Source organism: Syngnathus acus, chromosome 13, assembly GCF_901709675.1.
Source record: "Syngnathus acus chromosome 13, fSynAcu1.2, whole genome shotgun sequence".
In the NCBI taxonomy this organism is placed as follows: domain Eukaryota; kingdom Metazoa; phylum Chordata; class Actinopteri; order Syngnathiformes; family Syngnathidae; genus Syngnathus; species Syngnathus acus.
The window spans coordinates 5,928,537-5,952,418 of NC_051098.1; the positions used below are offsets into that span (position 1 = coordinate 5,928,537).

General features: G+C 42.2%; 1 protein-coding gene across 3 annotated transcripts; it reads right to left on the reverse strand.

Annotated features, from left to right (window-relative positions):
* Positions 1-724: 724 nt before the first annotated feature.
* Positions 725-23,324, reverse strand: sept4b (septin 4b). 3 transcript variants are annotated; one of them, XM_037266993.1, is made up of 12 exons: positions 23,042-23,324; positions 20,775-20,782; positions 5,918-6,014; positions 5,718-5,804; positions 5,279-5,402; positions 5,058-5,192; positions 4,546-4,663; positions 4,353-4,454; positions 3,829-3,925; positions 3,563-3,725; positions 3,220-3,319; positions 725-1,703 (listed from the first exon to the last, which is right to left on the reverse strand). In XM_037266993.1, the coding sequence occupies exons 1-12, from the start codon at positions 23,094-23,096 to the stop codon at positions 1,635-1,637; spliced, it is 1,155 nt and encodes a 384-aa protein (XP_037122888.1). In that variant the 5' UTR covers positions 23,097-23,324; the 3' UTR covers positions 725-1,634. The 3 variants fall into 3 exon arrangements, with proteins under 3 accessions (XP_037122888.1, XP_037122887.1, XP_037122889.1); XM_037266992.1 differs by lacking the exons at positions 20,775-20,782; positions 23,042-23,324 and adding exons at positions 6,272-6,604; positions 7,235-7,474; XM_037266994.1 differs by lacking the exon at positions 20,775-20,782.
* Positions 23,325-23,882: the final 558 nt, after the last annotated feature.

Sequence of the window (23,882 nt, forward strand, 5' to 3'; positions counted from 1 at the left end):
TGTTTTCCAAGATTCCCTCGTTAAGTGCACCTGTGTCAAAAGTTAGGCTCCTGCAGAACGTGAAAATGACCTGATCTTTTCACTCAGGTGTGTATAACGAGGGCAACTTGGAAAACATATTGGAACGCGGCCCCCGAAGACTGGAGTTCGACACCTCAATGTATACAATTATATACATTGTATATAAATGCTTTTTTTTAGTTAAAAAAAAAAGACCATGTACACTAAAACTTTTTTTTTTATTAAAATAATGACCCTTTATTTTTTGTGAAATTTCTTTTTACAATGTATATAAGGCTTTTTCTTAATTGAAATGACCATGTAAAGGGCTTTATTGTTTAAAAAAGTGCCTTTTTTGTTTAAAAAAATGGCCATGTAAATGGCTAAGGCTTTCTTAGTAAAAATAATTATAGTAGCTTTTTTTTTTATTTAAAAAATGACCATGTAGAGTAAGACCTTTTTTTAATTTAAAAAAATGATCATGTATTGAAAGGATTTTTTAATTAAATAAATGACCATGTATGTAAGGCTTTTTTTTTCTTTAAATGACCATGCATAAGGTTTTTTTTGTGTGAAAAAATGACCATATATAGTAAGGCTTTTATTTACAAAATTACCATGTACGTATAGTAAGGCCTTTTTTTTTTTTTAAATTAAACAAATGATCATGTCTTTCAAATTATAATTGTATTTTTATTAGCATTGTTTTTTGTTAGTTTTTTTGTTTTTGCATATTTTCCCCGGTCTTTCAATTTGCATTTATACATTATAACATAAATATACTTGAAGCATGAAATAAAAAATTAACTACGACAATATGTGACACAAAAGTAAATATTGCCAAAGAATAAAGGGTGGAGGACAACAGGACGTTGTGCTGAATTACAACAACATGAGGTTTGTAATCACATTGTTCAGAGTACTAGCATTAAATATATTAATAATATAATGCACGAAGATAATGAACTTCAAATGACAACGTTAGTATTTGTCATAAAACGTGAGCTAGAAATTTAAATTCCAAAGTCCATAATTAACCATGACTGTATTAGATATTGCTTCAATGCAAAATTGCTTCAGTGTGTCTGTACGTATGTATGTAGTTAGGATTTTAGCCGTTTGCAAATTCACTACCACCTTTTGAATAAAAATGCTGAAATAAATGCGTCTCCAATAAAATTTAGTGAGGTGCACGTTTAAGTGTTGCCACTAACAAAACACGGTGGCAATTTCAACTTGAAATCAAATTCGACAATTTCCATTCATTCAACTCATACAAAGCAGGTTAAACAACAATGTTGCAAAATAGTTTTCACGAGATAATCTTTAGAAAAAAATATTTTTCGGTGTTGAATAAAGAAAAGACATTTGATATATTTATGTTGACTTATAGTAATAATAACAAATAAAAATAACCTGCACCAAAGTAGAAAAAAAAAAAACATATCCAAAAAAATGTTTGACAGTTTCAAGAGAAATTGATTAATTTAAATTTCTGAACAAGTGTCTCTTGTTTGTTGGTTTTACTCAATGATATTTTACAAAGTGGAGCATTCTTGCTTCATCCTGCCGAGTTCATGACGGGCACTGATGAGGTTGATGAGGTTGGGATGGGAGGCGGGCGACGCAGCATGTCAGTAGGCGTCCTTCCTGGTGTGCATTTGGTTCTGAATCCTCTGCAGCATCTCTTGCATGCGCCGCAACTGATGGGACACATCACAACATTACACGTTACACACACTGGTGGGCACTAAAAGCCACATTCAATCAATAAAGCACTGCGATTCCAATCACATGACCTCATCTGCCGCCACACTCAAGTAGCTGGTGGGTGCCAGCACCCAATATCTCTTAACATAATGCTTGATTTTGATAGTATAATGCTATTTGTCAACACAAAAACAAACAAAGGAAAGATATCATAGAAACAATAGTGCATTTTTATTATTTGATGGAATAAATTGGATCAGGTGTGATAAAATAGAGGTAAGTGTAACATCATCTTCTGTAATTGACGACAGCATTACGTAAACCGTGAACCTCCACTAGATGGCCGTTCATTGTTTACGGTATTATTTTATGTTTTTTTTATGTGTTGCCGCTGTAGCAGTTGTTTGAGGATTGTAATTAAAGCTATGCTAATTTCTGCTAACGCAGGGTGTTTGTTAGACAAACATATAATAAATATTCAATTGAAAAGAAGGTGAATTTCTCTTATTTGAAGAACTATGTGAGGAACATTGTGATGTTATGCTATAATAAACATTTCTTTTGTAAACTTGTGGGATGGGTAAAACTATTTATAGAAGCATTTACGTATGATCTTATTATATTGTGGCGGTCCAGAACTTATCGCTGGCATCTGGCCAAACCCTTGTACTGCCAAAATCAACCCATTCAGCATGTTCATTCAATCATGAATAATGAATGCCTTGTCAAAGAGCGTAAGCCATTGCATACATGAATGCATTGTAAAAAATAACATACGTGTGGTGTGGAGTGACCTAGCGTGTGGATTTGTAAAAATTATTGTACATTTACAAAAATCACGACAAGAGAATTTAGCCCGAAACCATCAATATTTATATTCTAAATGTGCAAACTTCACCATATGCTGCTGTTATTATTGTAGGCTGCAATATTGGAGCAGAATTGGTGATACACTTCACATTAAGTTAATTTTATTCCATTGTATATGGATCCTACTTATTTTTTGTGATTACCTATGCTGAAACAACTATCTAATCACGCCAACTGCGAATGTGACCAAAAAAACATGGAGAGTGAGAAAAAGAACGAGGACCAACGAGAACACAGCAGATGGGAAACTGACAGGGGAGTGCAACCAAGTATGAGACCAGTCAGAAGATAAACAGCGAGATTATAGCTTATAACAATATGGAGAGCGAGAACAAACAGTGAGAACGTGTCCAATATGAGGAGAAACATAGAGAAAATAAAGTGAAAACAGTCATGAGAAGTCAAAGAAGTGGCCAAGCATCAACAAAGCAATCTCATTTAAAATGTTTGCTGCTGAAACATGAGCTGCAATAGCATGAGAGCCGAGGACCCTTAAAGGGCCTCGTCCTCCAAATGGGAGCGGGCCTGGCCGTGGCCTCCGAACTCCATCTCAAACGCGTGCGGTGCCCGATGCTCATGATCGGCGTGCCGCTGCCCGGGAAGGAGCGGCGACTCCGTTTGGGGGTCAGCGGCCCGTACCTCTTCGTCTTTTTCCCGAATCAGCTTTTCCGTCTGATTGTCAGTGACGTCGCCCACTGCTGGGATGGGGAAGTCGGTGCCGCTCTCTCTGGTTAGCTTACTGGGGACACACATGCACACACGTGCAACATTAAATCTGGTTGACATCTATATACTTTGTACTCTACCATTTTTGGGGATGTTGGGCTTTGGACTGAAGTCTCAGGATGAACCTCAAATAGGAATATTCTATTTGCTGATCTTGATAAAGTCTATCATTAGCCAACAAGTAAATCATCTCAAAGCTCTTAGTGCAATCGCTAAAAATGTGAATCAACATTGTTCCAATATGTTTGCATCATACTTGCGGTTGCGCTCCTTCACAACCATGCGAGTCATATTCTGGATGCAGTGGGCTCGGTAGTTCTCGTAGTGGGTCTCCCGGGTCACGTCTTTCAGGTCCTGCATGTGACTTCGAACCAGCATGTTCCTCAACTTCACAAAGTCACAGTGTGCCGAGTTCTCAACTGCAGAAGGAGCAATGCGAAGATGGCAACATGTTCAAGCTGCATGTGGCATATTTGGTGTCTCAACTTTGAACTTGGGGGTGGGGGGGGGGGGGTTCCTTACCTTCGACGATCCCCCAAGGGTACAGACGACCTCGCACCCGCTTGCCTTTGGCTTCCACCACTGTGTTGCTGCCGATTACGGCAAATGGAATGCTGTCCTTATTGTGGGAATAAGTAGAATGAATGAAATGTTAGGACAATAAGGGCAAACGTGTTGGGAAACCAGGCCTCGTTGCAAACAATCCCTTACTAAATGCATCCCAATACTTCTGTCCGTACAATATAAGGTCACCCTCTCTTTCCTCTTTGTCGTTTCTGCCTTTGCAATATTTTCGAGAGACTGCTGCAAAGACACGACACGCTTCACGGCATGATGCGCGAAGGGAGCTGGAGGTGGAGGCTGACTCACAACTGCTAAATCAAGAGGAGCTCAACAAGGTCACGCTCCTGTTTTATTTCATTAACCACCAACGTAGCACTGTCCTAACATCACATCGTGTGGCTGGATCATCCTCGCAATGTTCAAAGTGAAAGAAAAAAGGTATCTCGTTGTGGCTGCTTCAGCACAAATGGTCTCACTCTCACCTTCAACTCTTGATCTTGCTGCTTGAAGTCGTCATCTTCATCAGAGTCGCAGTCGGGGAACTGGTATATCTTAATACCATATAGCTCGATCTCTTCTCTAATCTACATCAAGTAAAGCCAACAAAAGCATTTTAGCCGCTAGGTAGAAGCCCCCGAAATATCAGTTATGCAAGAAAGAGCTCAACGGCCCCACCTTTATTTTTTTCTTCTTGACCTCACTCGGGGTGAGCGTGTCTGCTTTGGCCAACACTGGAACAATATTAACTTTCTCGTGCAGGGCTTTCATAAATTCCACATCCAGCGGCCGAAGGCTGCAAAACACAACACGAGTATGAATGAAGTGAGTCTGTTAATGCAGCAGGGAGGAGGATGATTCACTGTTGGCTTGTGCAATGACCACCAGTTGCCAAGAGAGGGAGCAGTTTCACCGCCGCTGTGACTTTGAATCGCCCCTGAAGCAGGACTTTAAGCTTTGAGGTGGTCCTTAAATACACATTATGGCATGATTCTAAAAGAAGAAGAGATTAACCTGAAGACAATTACTCGAGTGGAAACGCTAGTGACTGTACTGAAGCTGAGGCATTCATTTGTAATCATGTCGGTCAATCAGTGGCTGTGACCAAAGTGGGTCAAATCTGATCCATTCTCGGCGGGCAGACTAAAGGTACGGTCGTCCCTGGGAAGGACGCGGCGGCTTTCTCGTACCCGTGGCCGAAGGGGGAGATGAAGTAGAGGCAGCAGTGCACTCGGTTGTCTTGGATGTTTTTGCGGTTGAGGCCACTCTCATCCCTAAAGTATTGCTCGAACTGCTGGTCGATGTAGTCTGCCACTGGCTTCCAGCTACAGAGGAGACAAGCAGATTCTGAGCACGCGCCCAACAAACAGCAGAAACGGACAGTGTCTGTGTCTCTGTGTGTGTAGTGTACCATTCCGTGTTGTTAACAGCATCGCCAAAGCCGGGCGTGTCTACAATAGTCAGCTTCAGCTTGACTCCTTTTTCTTCAATATCAACAGTGTGCTTGGTGATTTCCACCGTTTGCATGATCCGTTCTAAAGAATGACACAAGCACAAACAACAATGTGCTGGTCAGTAACAGCAGCGCGCACTCTGGATTTCCCAAACATTCCAATTCACAAGTGGATTTTCCATCCAATAGCACCAACTTGGCACTTTTTGCTACTGGCAAAACAAGGTCAACAAGGTGCCATTTATCAAACCTTATTCCATGTTGAGACCATCTGATTGACCTGAGGGTCACTCGTTAATAGAGCAGATTTACTCTTGCTACCTTACTTACATTTGAGGACACACGGCTGAAAATTAAAAGGAGGAATAATAATTGAGGCGGTACTGTGCATGGTCACCTTCAGCATTGAGCAGTCTCCTGTCTTTGTAAAGATCTGTGAGGAAGAGACTGTTGACCAGGGTGGATTTTCCCAGGCCAGACTCGCCTGGAAACACAGGTCCGGTCATAAGGAGAAAACAAGCAAGAAAATACCCATTGAGATTTGGTGCTGGGTTTATGGTCAAATGTTGCTGCTGATTAGTCGAGACTAGACATTACCTGCCACCATGAGTGTAAAGTCAAATCCTTTCTTGACCGACTTGCGGTGCACTTGGTTGGGGAGTGTTGCAAAACCTACATATTCCTTGTCCTGATCCTGAAAAGAAAAAAAGGAAATTAGGATGCACTGCATTCAGAGAATTGGGCACTTAAGTGGGTTGTTTCATGGGGTCTTTTGGTGAGAATGTTTGGTATGTGAATAAGTCAACACAAGCACAGCGGCACCAGCAACACAAAGCAACAGTCACTTCCTACCCCACCAGAACAACAATCAGCTTCTAAACTACACACACACTGACGCACACACACACACAGACACACACACAGACAGATATCGTCTTCTCGCTATGTTACCTCATTATTGCTGTAAGGGTCAAAACGGGCCCACGGACTTTTGGGTCGGGAGGGACTGATGGGAAAGGGCAAGTCAAAGTCCACGCTTGGCGGTAAACTGGGCTCGCAACCTGACTCCAACTGGGCCCTTCCCGCCACAAGGGGGCGCAAACCGGACGGGGTGTGAGGGCGCTCTTGGCCCTCAGCTTCCCCGTCTGCATCATGAGCCTCTTGGCCATGATGGAGCTGCTGTGGACTGTGGTCACGCTCATGCTCAAGGTGCTCATGTTCTACATGACAGCAGGGCTCTTGCAAAATGTTCTCCACCTCGGAGTCATCGGAGTGGCTGGAACGCTAGACGAGTTGGGGGGTTGAATGAGGAGGAACAGAAGGGGGTAGATGAAGGAGGTGGTAGATGGCAAGTGTTACTTTTTGAGAGGAGGTAAAGTACAAAGACCTTGCCATCTTACTAAGGCAGGCACAGTGTTGGGAATTTCATGATCAAGCATATTTACTTCTGCGCTTTTCAATGCGCTTGTTCATTCAATTAGTTAAACGTCAATATTAATTTCAGTTTTTTTTTTTTTCATGCTATATGTCCGAGTTGACGTACAGTCTATAGAAGGCTCACAAACGCTCGTGTTCGGCTCCAGTTACCAAAGACTGATGGCTTGCTGGCTGCCACTCAACCAAGATGAATAATGTAGAGGCCACAAGAGAGCCATCAGCCCATTTCATCTCGGCTACAGAGTGGCCCATGTGATGACTTGCACGCACATTTACATATTATTGCTGAGTCATTAATAAAGGTTGATTTGCTCTATTTGTAAAAAGGCTTGATGTTTGATCAACACTCAGGAGACACTTGATTATGTGAACCGACACAATCAAATGAGATCCGATATTCTTGTGTCTCGTTTTTCTGACGGTCGTTTTTGTTCTCGCATTGGCAGTGTAAGTGACTAGGCAGGCAGTGAGCGGTACCTGGTCCACATCAAGTTCCCCACTTGGATGTGGGGGGACGGGATAGGAGTCCCGCTCGTCTGATGACGACGGCATTTCATGGTCACTGTCCTCCATTGCAAGTGGGGCTAAAGTGAACTCTGCAATCTTCAACCAGAAGGGAGTATGTTCGTGGAATGGTTTAATACGGAAAAGAAGGGTCAAGAGCACATGGTTGGAGAACCAGGAATTGAGTGAGAGTATCATGATCGGGCAAAACGGAGAAGAACAAAAAGGAAGGTGGAAAAAAAAAAAAACATCATTGACAATACACAAACTCTCTCCATAGTCTTGTCATTTTGCAGCCATCCACAGCTTTGGGGCATGTGGTGCAATTGACAGTTGCACTCTTTAGGAAATGAGTGACCTGCTTTTCTGTGCTACAACCACAGCTGAGAGATCAATGCCCAACACACTCAGTCGTGTGACCTAGATACATACAAACATGGATTTGGTCAAGCCAAAAGTAAACATAATTCATATTTACTGCATGCTAATTTCATTTTAGTGCACAAACAATCCATGCTGTTCACACATCACACCCTTGATGTAGGCTTCTGCTAATTCAGTAAAGATGAATACTTGAAAGATCAAAGTCACACCACAACAAACAAGATGACCCAATCCTGCTCACCCTCTGTGCAGAAGCAGGCGCTTTCTCACGCAGGCTACTGAAGATCTACGAGAGCTTTCGAACTTCTGTTTCGCTTCCCTCCGCAAGCTTCTCCTCAAGCAGGAAACAGGAAACGGAGGTATGAGCCTCAGAATTTATACATCGCCACCACCGGATGTCGCGTCCTACATGGCCATCGACCCTCTCGGCACCCCCGGGATACTGATCACACACATTGATGAGATCCATCACTGCGGCAGTGTCCAGTACAAACATCACACTTTGCTGTTATCACACACACCGTGCTATTCAAATGAGCTACTAAACCCATTTTTGTTTAATTCATCAAGTCTAAATTATACATTACAGGGATGCTAATGAACCTACTAATTAAGTGCATGAACTACCTACAAACTATTTATATGCCAACATAATTGTGTAGGACATTAACAATTAAGGAAGCGCTCATTTGTATGGAAATGTATGCCACACTTTTCTAACATTGTCTGACTAACAAATGTGGGTCGTCTTCTATTCCAGCCTCTATTGTGATGTAAACATACAGGGATCAAGTCAAAATTCACACAAATGCGTTTGTGTGTTTAGCTCACACTGCTCAAACAGAACAAAAATGATGCAGTGACCAGTCAGCACTTTTTGTTGCAGAATAACAAAACGCTTAATTGTTGTTAAACATTTTCTCATTAAAATAAACTGTGTAAATAATTACACCAAATCAATAACCCATATTTTAAAACTCAATACGCATTTCTCATGTTAAGCACGACACGACCAGAACAAACCCAATGCCTCAAACTAAGGGCAACATATCAGGCTCAACAAAGCAATTAAGCAAGCAAAACCTGAGCCACTTCACAACAAAAGTCTCCACAATGCTCAAGACAATATTGACAGCGGTCATCACATTTAGAATGGACAAATTCAAACTATCTAATCAGAACGCAGGCAACAACAGACTCCCACTGGGGCCAGTCTCATCGGAGACATGGACCAATTAAGCTTTCTTTACTTGGAGCAACTGGCATTTAAGCTCCACTTAATAATGAAATGGCCTAATTTTATGAGTGATTAATGAAACACTTAATATTAGATGCTAAGTATGTTTCTGTTCAGGAGCTCAGGCCTAAAAAAAAATATCACGACAATAATAGAAAAAAGGGTCTTCCTATTGTTGTATGCTGCTCATATTTGGTCTAACGAACCTAAAAACAAAAATTGGTAGTCAACAATTCTACCTCAACACCACCAAGGATATCATGTGACAATTACAAGTCGTCAACTGCTCATCCCAGGAAATCCATGCTCTGAATCCAATTAAAATGAAATGGACCACTCTCTTCTTAAATACTTCAAATCATGGAGAGAGGTAGTGACAGAAATCTCATAGGTACATCGTTGACCATGTAGAAAACATTCACAGTTGAATGGAAACTGTTTTAGTTGCAATCAGAGGACCAACTCCATATTTTCTTGCATTTTCAGTTCCCTTAGGCTTAATCGCCTGGTGTCCCAATAGAGAGAAGAGACGTGGAGCGTATAGAAATCGTTGACCATGTAGAAAACATTCACAGTTGAATGGAAACTGTTTTAGTTGCAATCAGAGGACCAACTCCATATTTTCTTGCATTTCCAGTTCCCTTAGGCTTAATCGCCTGGTGTCCCAATAGAGAGAAGAGACGTGGAGCGTGTAGAAATGCTATGATGGGACTCCCACATGGGCCCTGAGAAACAATGGAGGGACGAGAAGCCCAATTCAAAAATAAACCACTTGCGAGGTTGACTGCGGTGCCTTGTTACTGTTGGACGGTGGCAGTGGGCTTTTGCTGCAGCGCTGCTGATAGACGATGATTTGTGGCAGCTCTCAAGGGGAGGCCTACATCTAATGCTCCTTCTATGACATGGGAAATGCAAGCAGAAGCTGCCAAAAGTCGTTACCCAACTATATAATATGTTGTGAGTGAAGGTCTGCGATGAAAGCAGTTTTCAGCTCTGGAGGAAACGCAGCTGACTGACTCATTTGCAATCCCACAACAATGATCACGATACTACGATTCAGTGCGTGCTAAATTATTTATGGACACCGGCGATACGGTCGCTATTTGATGTTTACGACTTTGAGACAAGAATGACCTTCCCAGCAGCATCAGGAACAGAAATCTATGAAGAATTGCTTTATGAAAACAAAAGTGGGAGCACACGAGCTAAATGCCAGTGAGGTCCTTCTCTTGTGGCGAGGCCAGCGGCAGGTGGTCAAGTCAGCCATGTGCGCTCTGAGTGAATGCCAGCGTTGTTTGAAAAGCACCAGTAAGTCTCTGTGTGACGTCAACCTTCACAATCTCTCCAGACTTCATGTACAATCTGCCTTGCAAGTCATATTAAGAACATATAGGTGGTGTGATTTTCAATTTCTGTTACGGTTCTACATTTTCAAACAATCATTTTAAATCAACAAAAATAAGCATAAAACTAAGGAAAGTTTCATCGTATCAGAACGCAGCAGCATTCCCCTACAAAGTCTAGCACAGACACCCCCAGATGGCCGTACCAGGCCCACAGTAGCACAATAACTACCGTAATTTTCGGACTATAAGTCGCGTTTTTTTTCATAGTTTGGGTGGGGGTGCGACTTATACTCAGGAGCGACTTATATACATATATATGTTTTTTTTTCACTTTTTTGGGCATTTTATGGCTGGTGCGACTTATACTCCGGTGCGACTTATAGTCCGAAAATTACGGTATGTGTGCGTGCTCAAAGAGAAGAGGTGACGAAAATAAATATTTGATGCTTCCAACATTCATTTCAGAAGATCTGTGCACGTTGCATTTGGGTTTCATGAGTTTCACAAACTGGTTAAAGGAATCTATGTCGGACAAGAATGTACTCTTGATGCAAGATTACAATAACAAAACTGGCAGGACACATTAGACAGAAAACAATGCATGACAACCAAGTGCTTTTGGGACAATTTTAGCAGAAGTGGTTTGGAAAGCTCTAATTGTGTATTTATCTTGTTTGTTTAAGCGCAAAGGGACAAGCACAGCAGTAGAATTCTGCTGAGGATTCATTTTGAACCCATGGGAGGAAGAACCAAAAGCAACCTGATCTCAATCTTAAGAGCTCCTTTAAGTGCGCCAAGTGTGCTGCTGTAATAACTAACATGAGGTGCAACACAAATTGGACAGTCAGCAAAAAAAAAAAAACATGTTGCTAAAGGCACCGTGAACCAATCACACTGCTTTCTGACACAGACAAAGAAGTGACAGTGACGTAAGAGGGTGAATGAAGAGGAGATCTTACTTCCGGTCTACTTTCATCCTTATCTGGCCTTCATGACGGCGATTACCGCAGATTGCCTAAAAAGGCTGACAGTGCCCACACACACACGAGAACTAACGCACACCCACTTGGGTCCGAGATGGAAAAGACAGTGTCATTCTGTGTCTGCGGCTCTGGGATCATATTGCAACTGGCTTACATTGTAAGATGATGTGGTCCGGTTCCAAGACAGCAAGGGAGTTCCACTGAACCGCAGCGAAACCCTCGAGTGGCAAGTGCCAATGTTCCAATATGCACCTCTTTGATTATCGAGTTTGTGGGACTCATTTGGAGCTAAAGCTCAGCCTTGTCCATTCGTCCAAAAGGGAGTGTACAGGAAATGGAGGACAGTGCCACCTGCTGCTCAGAAGTTGAAAAATGTGAATGTGAGAGTCATCTGCATCTGAGCATTGGGCAGCATGCATATAAAGTATGAAAACTATGCAGACAACACATTCTCAGAGTGAATAGCTTGTGTAGATGGGATCTGCCTGGCTGCAAAGTATACAATGCAGTGGATGTGGATGTGCTCTCCACTCAACTTCCACCACCTTTGTAGGAACACAAATATTGCTTTACAATAGCAACAAGCCGGGAGACTAGAATCTCCCTTACTTACACTTCCTACACTTCCTGCTCTATTCTATCAAGATCACACAGTAGCATTCCTGCTGGAAAGGTGTTAAAGCGTTTTCTCACATTCACCCCCACAGCCACATATTGTGTATGGAGGGAGGGGGGGGACTTCCGCTTGATGGCTAAAAAGTCTTATTGAGATTAAACGGGGTGCAGGCTTTGTTTTTTGAGTTTGAGTCTATCCATCTGTGGATTGTTGTGGCCGAGCCTGACACGCACATGCACCCTTCCTGCCGAGTGTGATCACCTGCCAGCACACAATCTGTCTAAGGCTCATTTAGCATCCTTATCCAAAGCGAGAACAGCAAGGCCGGCCATCTGAACTCAGAAGTCATGAACTGCAATTTTGAATGTCTTGCTATTCTGACTGCTTTGCACTGCACTGCACTGCATCATTAGCAGAAGCATGCACAGAATGTCAAATGGCACAGTATGCGTTTCAAGTCAATTCTGATTAAATTACCCTAGTACCATACACATGCAATTTTATAACTTTCAAAGTTGTTTGAGTTCAGCATGTCGGAATAGCTAAACCTACGCAAAATTAAGAGAACTAGTTGCCTGCAACAAGCAGAGATAAACATCTCTGCTTGGATGATTTATGCGGGTCGGAGTTGAGCGAGAACTTCACCCATCCCATTGTAAACTATTTTAAAAAGAACAACTCAATTCGTTGTTAATTTACTACCTGACTCAAGGAAATATAGGGGGCAACCCCGGTTATCACTAGTTGGTTCTACACAGTCCAAATGCCTGGCTGACTTTATAATAACATCTGTAGTGTCTCCAATAGTGATAATATTCAGGGAAGCGGAGCCTGGGAAAAGAAACACCCGAGGAACAAAAGGTAAAACATGCAAAAATACTGTAAATAATGACATAAAGTTGACTTGCTCTGGAGAAAGGAAATCAGTGTGCTGGTGAATGGCCTGACTTCAGCCTTTCCAAGCAGCCAATCCAAGTCCTATGTTATAACAACACAAAACCACCTTGTGTAATGTCTTATCACAATGTGGCTGACGAGAAAAAAAAAATCAGTCTCAGATCTTGCTGAAACAGTGTGTGAATTGTACCTCGAGCAGATTCAATATGAGCAATTACATCAGTGTCTGGAATGAGTTTCCTGCCTCGCAAAAGGTGCCAAGTTGCGTGGAAACAAACCCTAAGCAGCTCAATTATTCTCACATTCATTACTTTTTCATAAGCAGATTAGGAACCTGCAGTCAGCAGTCCTTAGGGCAGGCAAAGATGGAGGTTTACAGTTCATTACATGTGAGGAACAAAAGTTCCCCTCAAGTTTGCTCCACATGTAAAACCCACAGAGAAAAGCGTATTAGTGGAGCTAGAAAGCAAAGGTTGAGCAACTCCATCCAACTGTTTGGGTTAAAGTTCATCTCAGGCTCTAAATTCACCCATAAGTGTGAATGTGACTACAAATAGTTGTTTATAATCACATAGAGTATTCATTCCCCCACTCTCATCCAAAGTCACATGGGATACGCCTTGCAAGATAAGTGGTCGACAAAGATACTGGAGAGGAATAGATGCGTCCAGTGCGCAGGTTTTACAGCAGCCATTGGGCTTAATGCTTTATTTCACATGTTTGTGTGGAAGTGGGCTGCTCCACCACTACGAAGTCTGCACCAACAGTGGTTTAACAAGCTGCTTTCCACTAACATCTAAACGGTTGAATTCCATATGTAGACTATTGTTTATTTGAAAACAACATCTGTCTTCCAGAAGCAACCAACATGTCCTCATTGTTCTCAGCCACCAAGAGATTCTCACAGCCAAAATGTCGCTATTGACAGAGTGTATCCGAACATTGACAGGCTGAATGGGATAAACTACTGGTAAAAAAATGGTTATTCAGCTGAATTGGGACAGTGAGCCTTCTCTTGCTAAGATATATATGTTTAAAGGATTCATTGTTTGGCAGGGACGATGGCACCATGGCTGGTTATGTGAAGGACAAATCGAAGAGGTTTCAGACTCAAAATTGAGAGAAGAGTGGGAGAACAGTATTCCCCTTTGGCGTTACACAAACACACACACACACACACACACACAAACCACCCCTTTGCAAGTATGACCCCAAAAGGACAAAAATGAGTGACTTGCCAATGAAGAGCAGCCATAAAGCTCACATTCCATACTTTAATTCAACCCTCCAGTTACAAAGTTAAATATGGCTGTAATGGTCACAATATAAGCCAAGAGGACATAACTGGAAGGAGTTTTACAAATAAAATGTTCTTTGGTATATAGCAGCACTGTGGCACTTTCAGAACATCCCACTGATTTTCCAAGTGCTGTACAAACACTATAAACTAAAAGTAGCATGTTGATGTCACACACAGTGGCTGGATCCAACAGTCAAGCTTCAACAATTCAATATAAGTAAAGTATATGATAGACAAAAAAAAAAAAAACACAAGCCAAGGCAGATTTTTAAAAAAAAAAACGTGATAGCAATGTCATTTTTCGAACCCTGATGCTGCACGAATGAGCCACAGAGCAACAGCTGGTACACTAATCTGACGGAAGCTATATTGGGTTCCCGCAGACCATATGTGACCGAGGACTGATTGCTTAGCTTTAGGTGTGATCGTTTGTGTGCCTGTGTGGCTTTAAATTCAACTCCAGATGTGCACTGTTTTCCGTGTATCTGGTATAAAGACAGTCACTTTATAAAAGACACCATGCTAGTAATTCCATAACTGGCTTGGTGAATTGGGAGGCTGGTGGTGTTTGGCAATCCGCTTACTTGGATGGAGAGAGAAAAGTTAAGTTAAATTCAAAATCAAATTGGAAGTAAAGATTGCACCGCCTAATCTTCATGGTATTTGCAACTTGCTTTGAGCGGTACGGTTGCCTGAAGGGGTCAAATAAAATAAAATAATTGTGTATATCATCAAAATCAATGCATTTCTGAAGTTGAAAATATTAGTCACTCTCTGAGGGGAATTATTGGTGGGTAGTCACACATTGCAGTGAGACATGGGAACGACTGGTTTGCCCTCATAAATTCAGATGTGAAAATGCATCATTTCACAGAGCTACTTTTCCTACATGTTCTCTTCCACTATTTGAGAGCAGGAATCTGATTGCTGACCTTAGTTGGAATTCTCAGGCTAAATCTAATAATAGCTTACACACTAGCAAGCGGAAGACTTTCAATTCAGCACCCGGACCCTGTTCACCAGTCCCTGTTTTTAGTTTGGCTCAAGGTGGACAAAGTTGTTGATGCAAAGTGAAAATGTCAACGGGAGCAACATTTTCAATCTACTGGACTACTCTACAACCATACGTGATGCTGCTGCCCCTGCTGGCGCAAATCCCGGGGAGACTGGGCGGCAAAACAAGAAAGTCGAGTGAGATAGAGGAGGGCTGTGCTACACTGACTGCTCTTTCAGAGGAGTGACACAAGGCTTTTGTCTGCACAACCACTGAAAAACAAAAGCGCTACAGAAAATTGTGATAAGCGCTTGTTGCAGATCAGTTGAAATGTTATCTCACAGGGCAACAAAAGATAGACAATGTCCTGCATTCGGTAAATGAGCACTTGTGTGTGCTTAGAGTGGCCCATTCACAATTGCTACAATTGCCTAAATTAGGTTAGTGTTATATGGTGAAAATAGTCATGAGAGATTAAAACGTCTTTTTTTTTTTTTTGATACTTGAAAATGAAAACAAACCCTTTGTGATGGTGAATGCTGATTAGCCACAGTAGACTAAATCGTTTGGGTGCTTCGATCAACAGTTCATTGTTCATTCTCAAACCATTAAAGATTGTGGCCTACATTCTCCTGTTCAGTTACTGGAAAAGCATTCAAAGCAAGGCCCAGCTGCTATCAAGAGCAAGTTTCCAATTTTCTTTCTTTCCTTTGTCAAAAAGACACTTAAAAATACACAAAATGCCCAGAAAGTGGTCTGTCCTCAAAGCCCATAAAATGTTACCCGTGGCAACCGGTTGACCTGCTAAAACTACTGATTGTTTTTCAACTCTCCTTCCTTCAGACTGGGACTCAAAAGGAGACTAGAGAGGTTTTCAAACAGTAAAAATAAGGAAGTCATTAGCTGCTCATGGCACTTAAACACAAGAGGTGGCGCTTTCAAGCACTCAGTAATAGCTAGCCAAGCTCTCTATGCACACTTATTTGGCGGTTTGCAAGGCGAACAAACTGCACACATGCAGGCAAAAAATGAAGTCAACACCTGTCATTAAAACTACCACACGCAGTGCAGCAGCTAATGAGTATGTTATTTTCTGGAAGACACACATATTTAAATAGAGCAATTATGGTTTGGTTGTATCACTACGAGACTGAAATGAAAGCAGCTGCCTCCTTGGGGATTTGAATTTGAAGTTGACAAAAAAAAAAAGTCCTGGAACAGCAACCTGCTCTACAGACTGTTAAGTCATAAACATTGCACAATCATCCGAAAATGCATAAGTTGAAAAGTGACAAATTTGCCACGTAAGCATAAAGTTGCTGACTGATGAAAAAAACAAACATTTTTTTGTTCCTTCTCATAAATCCGTCACTTTAAATGGTAACCCAAACTTTATTTAGGGCGTTGAGGGTGGAGACACTTTGAAAGAGATGAAATCCCGGCGTGGTTTTAGCGTTTGGAAAAAAAGAGGTCAACACAGGCCACAGGTATGTGAGCACGCTTACGTGGACATTAAAAGAAAGCAACCCTCAAGCCCAAGGGAGTTATCACTGGAAGTGGCAATGAGGATTTTGGAGAGACCCTTGCGCTCCATCAGAAGATGCCAGCAAAGCCCAGGAGGAGAAGAAAACCAAGTTCATCGAAAAAAGGAGAGAAGGGAGGGCCGGCCGGCTGAAAAACCGAACAAGTGAGGCAGGGCCCGCGTCTGCTTTGATCTTTCAACGAGACCCATATGTTGGAATTCTCACCACATTCTAACGCTTCCTTCCATTTGATGGTAACATAAAACATGAATCAATACCCAGATAATCTGAAAAATAATCTTGTCGTGGCCTCTCTGCATGTTGAGGTGATCTCATTGACATAGCGACTCGTGCTTGGATGTGACACCAAGGGCAGCGCTTGTTTTGCCCGTGTTGTCTGTCAGCTGCTGGTGCTGAGGGTGTCAATACAACAATATGGCAAGCTAAGCAGCACAACAGCATGCTTGACTCATTTTCCCAGGATGACAGAGTTCGCCATTCCTTTTTCTACACCAAGATCTAGGACGAAGACAGAGGTCAATTAGTTCCCCGTCTTATCAACTGAGAGAGAAGCGGACCAGACGATTTGTCGTCTGGGGACATAAACGTCTTCCACTACATCTCCGCCATCTCTTCCTGCTCTTCCTCTCGGCTTGCCTGGCATTTCCTCTGACCGTCCTGAGGCATCAAGGGAGCATCTGGACATAGTTTCTTCAGGGAGTGAAAGAAGCTGCAGCTGACGTCTGCCTGGTCCGAGCACATCTGACTGTAATCGAACTCGGAGATGTACACTAAGTGTACTAAGTTTATAGTATGGGAAAATGTATTGTAAACTACGTGATTTCAATTAATCAATAAAATATGTCAAGAATACAATGAAAGACCGTGCAGGAATCTGAATGAAAAATATTATTACAATCACCATCATCATTGTTATCAAGTTAAGGTAAATGCTTACTGAATACTTACAAACAAAATGAAGGTTCCCTGATTCACTGTGCCATGCAGCTGCATGATTTTGCTGTAGAGAATGTCCGAAAGAATATGTATGATTTTTTTTTTTTGCTGAAGTCTGTACCAAACAGGCATTCTGCATCTTTTTGTATAATACTGTATTGCACATTTATGTTAACGACATGTAGCATCATCCAAGATCTAAGATAGGGATACTAGGAATTTTCCACAGCTGGCTTTCAATCTCTTGTCAAGTGCTGAAATTGTCTATCCATCTCTCAGCGCGAGCTCCACGTTCCAGGCCTAACAATTTAGAACTGAGTGTAATTCCAGAATGTTTAGAGGTCACGAATGGAATCTGACTGTCAATATATTCTATAAATACTTGAACATTGTGGGCTTGGACTGTGGGTGTGAAGGGAAGAAAAGCACAGTGAAGGTGTAAATTTCAATGTGAGGTCATTTCCAGCCACAACCTCAGAAAATATAAAAAACAGATTCTTGGATCTTTGAACTTCTTGTGATGTGTGAGGAGTGCATTGTTCTTTCACACTGGGTGGACAAGTTGGGGAGCTTCTATCATGACCTCATGCAGTTTATTGCTTTCATTTAGATTGCAAATTGGCTTTGGTAGAAAAGATAATGTGCTTCTCTGATGCAAGTCTAGCATTTGTGCTTTGCTAACTGAGCGGTAGGAATCAGTTGGGGGGCCATGGGAACTGGGCTGGGATTATTTATAGCGGGAGGGGGGCTTGGCAAGAGCTACATCTTCTGTATGAGGCTTCACAGGAATTTCCAAGGTTGCCCTCTGACCAGAATTTCGACTGAATGCTGAGGCTAGAATAGCTTGGGCTGGAGTGGGACATCTGGATTGATGAAGACATGGGGACAAGAAGCTTGAGTGGACGGAATGTTGAATCTATGTTGTTATGGTTGTTAATTTCTTCTTACACTTGCATGACAGATACGAATGTTAAAATTATATTTAAGGAGCTTGCCTGTCTAGGTAATACAGTTTTTTGTATGAAATAATTATATTTCTGAAATTGGTACAATTTGACCTTTGATCTAACGAATTAAAAAAAAGCAGTCAAACATAGAAGGGTTTAGGGATAGAAACTTCTGGTTGGTAGCACACAGACAGGATAGTGCAATAGTTTTGGCAAATGTCTTGACAAGAAGAGTGAACACACAAGTACGCCCCCCCCCCCTCTTGAAACATTCATCTTTGACCATGTCCTTGTTGTTACAGTGGTGGCGTGTTCATTGAAGTGTAGCGTGCTTGCTCCCTAACCCGATTGTTTGTCCTTTCATCAAAGTGCAGGAGCCCACAGGGCCGGCTGTCAGAGCCAATGCCGCAGGCCCAAAATCCCAATGCCAACAGTCTGCATCGCTAACTGCACCACTGCAGTTGAGTCGGGACTTGCTACAAATATGACCCGACGTATGGAGGAACTGCGAGTTGTCGTTTGACAAACTCTTGAGTTGTTGCAGGAGTGTGGTATGTGAATGATCATTTCCTTGGTTTAATCATAGGTGGCGTTTTCCTCATAATCAACACTGGCCGTGTGTGATGGTTCAGCGATGCAATGTCAGTGACGTTGAAAGGGTGTGGTGTTGCATTTGTGTAAATTCTGCTATTCCAGTTTGAAGGATGACTAATGGTCGACAAGTACAAATACAGAAAAACTGGTGTAGACAGGGAAGATTTTGTTAGCAAGCTAATAGGCTAATAAAGTCCAAGTCTTGTCTGGCATATATATATCGAATGGACTGTAGTTTGGATGCTGTGGGCGGCAGCAAATGAAGGCAGAGGGAAGTTAATGGATAGTTGAGCAAAAGCCACAGCGGAGCACATCACTGTGAACGTGTGGCAAAGAGCACAGACAACTGCTGTTCTTCTGCATGTTTTTCACTTCAAAAGCTGGCAAAAAGCACAGTATTATGTCTCTGGGACCCCCGCTCACTCAAACCATTGCAGACTGTTGCACGTATAACTAAGTTTGTAGAAAAAGTGTGGGGAAAGCCCTTTTCTTTTTCAGCACGACTACGCTCCAGTGCACAAAGCAACATCCAAAGCCAAGCTTGGATGAGTTTGACAACCTGACCCCAATCCCATCAAACAGCTTTAGAATGAACTAGCGCCAAGATTAGCAGTGAGAAGTGTCAACAAGCAAACTAAAACATCTTGTAGGAAATCCATAAAGTCCCAAGACCAAATATTTTGTTCCTGTCACACAAAGTAATGTATGTGTGTTTATTGCTGTAAGGCTTTTGAGGACATGACAACCAGCCACACCCACAATTCTGGTTTTCATCCACTGGTTGACTGGTACAGGAAAGGGCACCTCCATTACGTCCGGCTGGATTGAGTGATTGCTTTCAGAGGAGAGATGTTTTGTTTAATGAGAGAGCATCTGTTGAATTCATCTAGACTTGGACATCTATTTATGTAACCAAATATCAAGAGCAAAGAGTGTCACACTGTCATGCGAACTGACTCTGAGTGCAAAAACAATAACTTTTCACTGCTTATTTTATTCAACACCAAAAAGAATGGAACTAATCTGGGTCCACCATTCAAACCATGTCGGCCAGTCTCGGAGGACGTCAGGTGAAATCTAAACCAAACCCTGGACTGGCCAAGGTGATTTTGATGGGCCATTGAGTTGGAATGCTGTAAACGGACTAAAGCTAGCATATTAGCTCGCGTTCCTTGCTCAGACACGGCCGCTTAGTCACAAAGCGTTGTTATCCAGCTGAGAAAAGAGTGCATTTGTCAAAGCCATATAGAGCGGCTCCTCTCCACCCACCTGCGAAACTCCGACGGGTTAGAAAAACAAACACCCCCCCTTTGCTACCCATCCAGGGCCCAAACACAGCTGTCAAGCTTTGACATCATGGAGTGAGGAAGCGGGTGGGGAGGGCAGGCTTGACAGCCAGGTGACAGTGGGCTGCTACCCACTCCAAAGATGACCACCCAACTGCAACACTGCTGGCTGTCTGAGTGAACTAGAACCAAATATACAACAAGTCAGCAGGAAGACAAACTCAGCAGACACACCCACAAACAGAATGTCACCTTCTCTAATGAGGAACAAGAAAATCTGGGCTTTGACAACACACCTTTGTCAGTTGAGGCAAATACATACTTTGGTTGCAAAACAATTACAAGACTTGGCTATCATTCAGTGTTAAAGAGTGGCAGGTTCAGTCATTGCCATTTTTTTCCAGCTTTTTCTGGCCATCAAGCGGCAGGATTAGGTAAAAATTTCTTACCTCCTCGTCTGGTCAGGAGTTGGAGCAGAAACAGATTTGTGGATCCACATCCAAAGAGTTCAGCAACATGGGATGAGAGCAGAAACATTAAGTTCACAAAAAGTTACGTAGTTTGCAGGAATAGATCAAATATTTTTTGTTACTTGAAGTCGTTTCAAAATACTGTAGAGGCAACATAACATTTTGTGCAGGTTGTCATTATGTGGAGGCTGGTCGATGAACTGCTTTGGCCCCACAGAAATATCACCACTCAAATGCCACTTTGCGATAGCTGGCAGGCATTGTTTTAGCGGCATATACATTTTCGTAAAACGCCCGGAAGCATCATTTTCATTTTTGAAGATGACATGTCAACCAAGTGAAACATACGACCATCATACTTGCCAACATTTTATAAGCAACACCCAACACATGCGGTGCATATGACATTCCACAGCTGCTCTACGGTGGCAATTTGCTCGGCTTGTTTCTTTCGCCGCCTGTTCCTCCCTCGAACTACATGTCCAGATCCTCCATCGGCGATTCTGTCAGGCAGCCGCAGACGGCATGCAAGGATGGTCTCATCTTAGAATGCTGCTGCTCACTGTGCCACCAGTCCACACTGATCTCTCTCCTTAATGGCTGCCATTTCCAGCAACACTTCATTTTTTAAAAATGATTACAGCTAAAAGCAAATGTGTTACTTTATTTATGTAGAGTTCAATTTTGGATTTCAAGACCACTTTCTTGATTGCAAGTGTTTTCTGGCAGGTAGATAGAAAGATTCATGTCTCAAGTGTGGAACTAAATGTCACATTTAATCCTCGTCAAAACGTTTTCTGGAGTAGTAGTCCCAGCCCTCTTAACACACCCAAAAGCCAGACATGTAAAAACTAACAATTCAACATACCACTAAGACGTCAAATCTTGAGGCCCACAAAAATGAATCGGCAGAGAAGAGAGATGCCGACATACACATGAAACGCACTTTGAGTCAGCATTTCTAAGATGTAATCTCGTGATCATATGAACCTCACTCATGTAACTCAATCCATGACGTTAAAACAACCAATATTAACTGAGCGTTTATTTTGTGTCCATCTCCATCATGACTAACCGATACAACTCTGCGGAAATCTCTGCCCACACTTTGGGTTCCAGCTCTGTTCATCTCCCACATTATCCTCCATCCAACCATCACCTACCTCCCTTGTACGTTTCAGCGTGACTCGGTCCGCCCCTGCATCATGAGACTTCTCATCTACAAACAACTTTGCCTTGCTTAAGGACAGTAGTAAGGAAGTTGACTAGGATTTCTTCAATGACTAATTGGTATTTGTCCCATAAATTGTGTTCAATTCGCTCATACTTACAAGGGGTTGCACAACTTCAAATTTGAAGTTGACACAAATTTGTAGACCCCATTGCCACTCACACACAGTTGACACTTACTGTAAAACTGACACATAAAACGAAAGAAAATTAAACATTGTATCCTCAAACACCGAAATATTCCACCAAAGCATACAAGTAGTTTCATCTAGCGATCATGCCCGCTTTTTTAATGTACAAACACCGTATTGGACAGGCCAACAGAAATGAACACAAACATTACAGCAAGATGGAAGCTGGGACACAAACAAACAGAGGATACAACAATACTGAGAGGCATTTATTCTGCTCTGCAGGGACTATTGCTAGACATTCATTCGGGACCTTCTCTGCCTCAGTGCTGCCAGCACATGGCTCTAATTCATGGTTGCCTTTGTAGTATAGCCCACAGTGAAGACCTATTTAAAAATAGCTTAGAATTTGCAACATAGCGGGGATTCACTATACATGGGAGGTTTGTCTTCCCAATCAATTCATCAGAATGACCACCATGACTCATTCAGAGCAAACAAATTGGGCTCAAATCAAGAACAGATCTTATTGTACTGAGTGATGCTACCAGCAAACACAACTCTCTTGTGTTGGCGATGACTGCAGAGTCTTTCTGCACAAGCAGAGCCTTTCTGCACACTTGTACAATATCCCACTGCAGCCCTGAATGTTGCAGTAGAGCTTTGCTCTCGGAATAGTTTAGTGTGCTGAACGTCGCTCTTACTCTTGCATAACTGCAGGGGGATTACAGGGGGAAAGTGCCATGCTTTTGGAGGATTTGGGTAGGGCAGACTGAAACACCTGAATAATGATGACAACAGTACCCAAGGAGCGTTGACTCATCGTTGGCCCCCGTAGTGACACCATTTAAAGGGATCATTAACACGAGACGGGCAATCACTTACCGTGGTTGAACATCACGGAACGAAGAAGGCGGCTGCGGCTGGACGAGTACTCCATCGCGTTAACTTCCACTTCAACCTTCTCTCCCTTTTTTTTCTCTCGTTTTCTTCCTCTTCGTCGTTCTTCTCACTCGTTTGTTTGGTCGCTCCAAATACAGCCGTAAAGAGCTTGACACTTGTCGTGTCCGATCAGACAAACCCGTCCTCTTCGTTTCTCCGTGTGTGCGTGCGTGAGTGCGTGTGGAGTCTTGACTGACTTGCTCGCTTGCCTTCTGCAGGGCAAATGACGTCACGGGACACAGGCGCTCGCCGCAGCTGCGTCGGAATGAAAACAATTGCACGTGCACACGATACGTAAAGCGTCACGTGCACACGCATGCAAAAATGTACCGGAGAAAATAAGAGAATACGTGTTTTTGGATTATCATTATTATTTATTTATTGTCAAGTAAAACATGTTTTTGTAGTCTGGCAGCAGGTTGGGGGTTCATAGAGCTCATACATTGGTTTATTGATTACATATAATCATTTATTTATTGAAAATATAAAATAGTGGAATAAACTGTGATTAATGATTGTTAATAATGATCATAAATAGCAAAAATGCAAGTCAATGTTTAGTAAACAATTGCTCATCTTTTACTTAAAAATTTAATTTATGTTGTATTTAACTCATCTATAAAAGACCTGGCCCATCTGTTCTAAAAATCAATTGCGGCCCGTGTAAAAAAAAAAAAAGAAAAACAATCAAGCGTCTCAGTTAAGCCATGCCGAGAATTTGTAAATTGCGATGAAAAATCGCAGTGCAAAAAGCACCCTGTGAGGTGCAACAAATTAAGCTTTT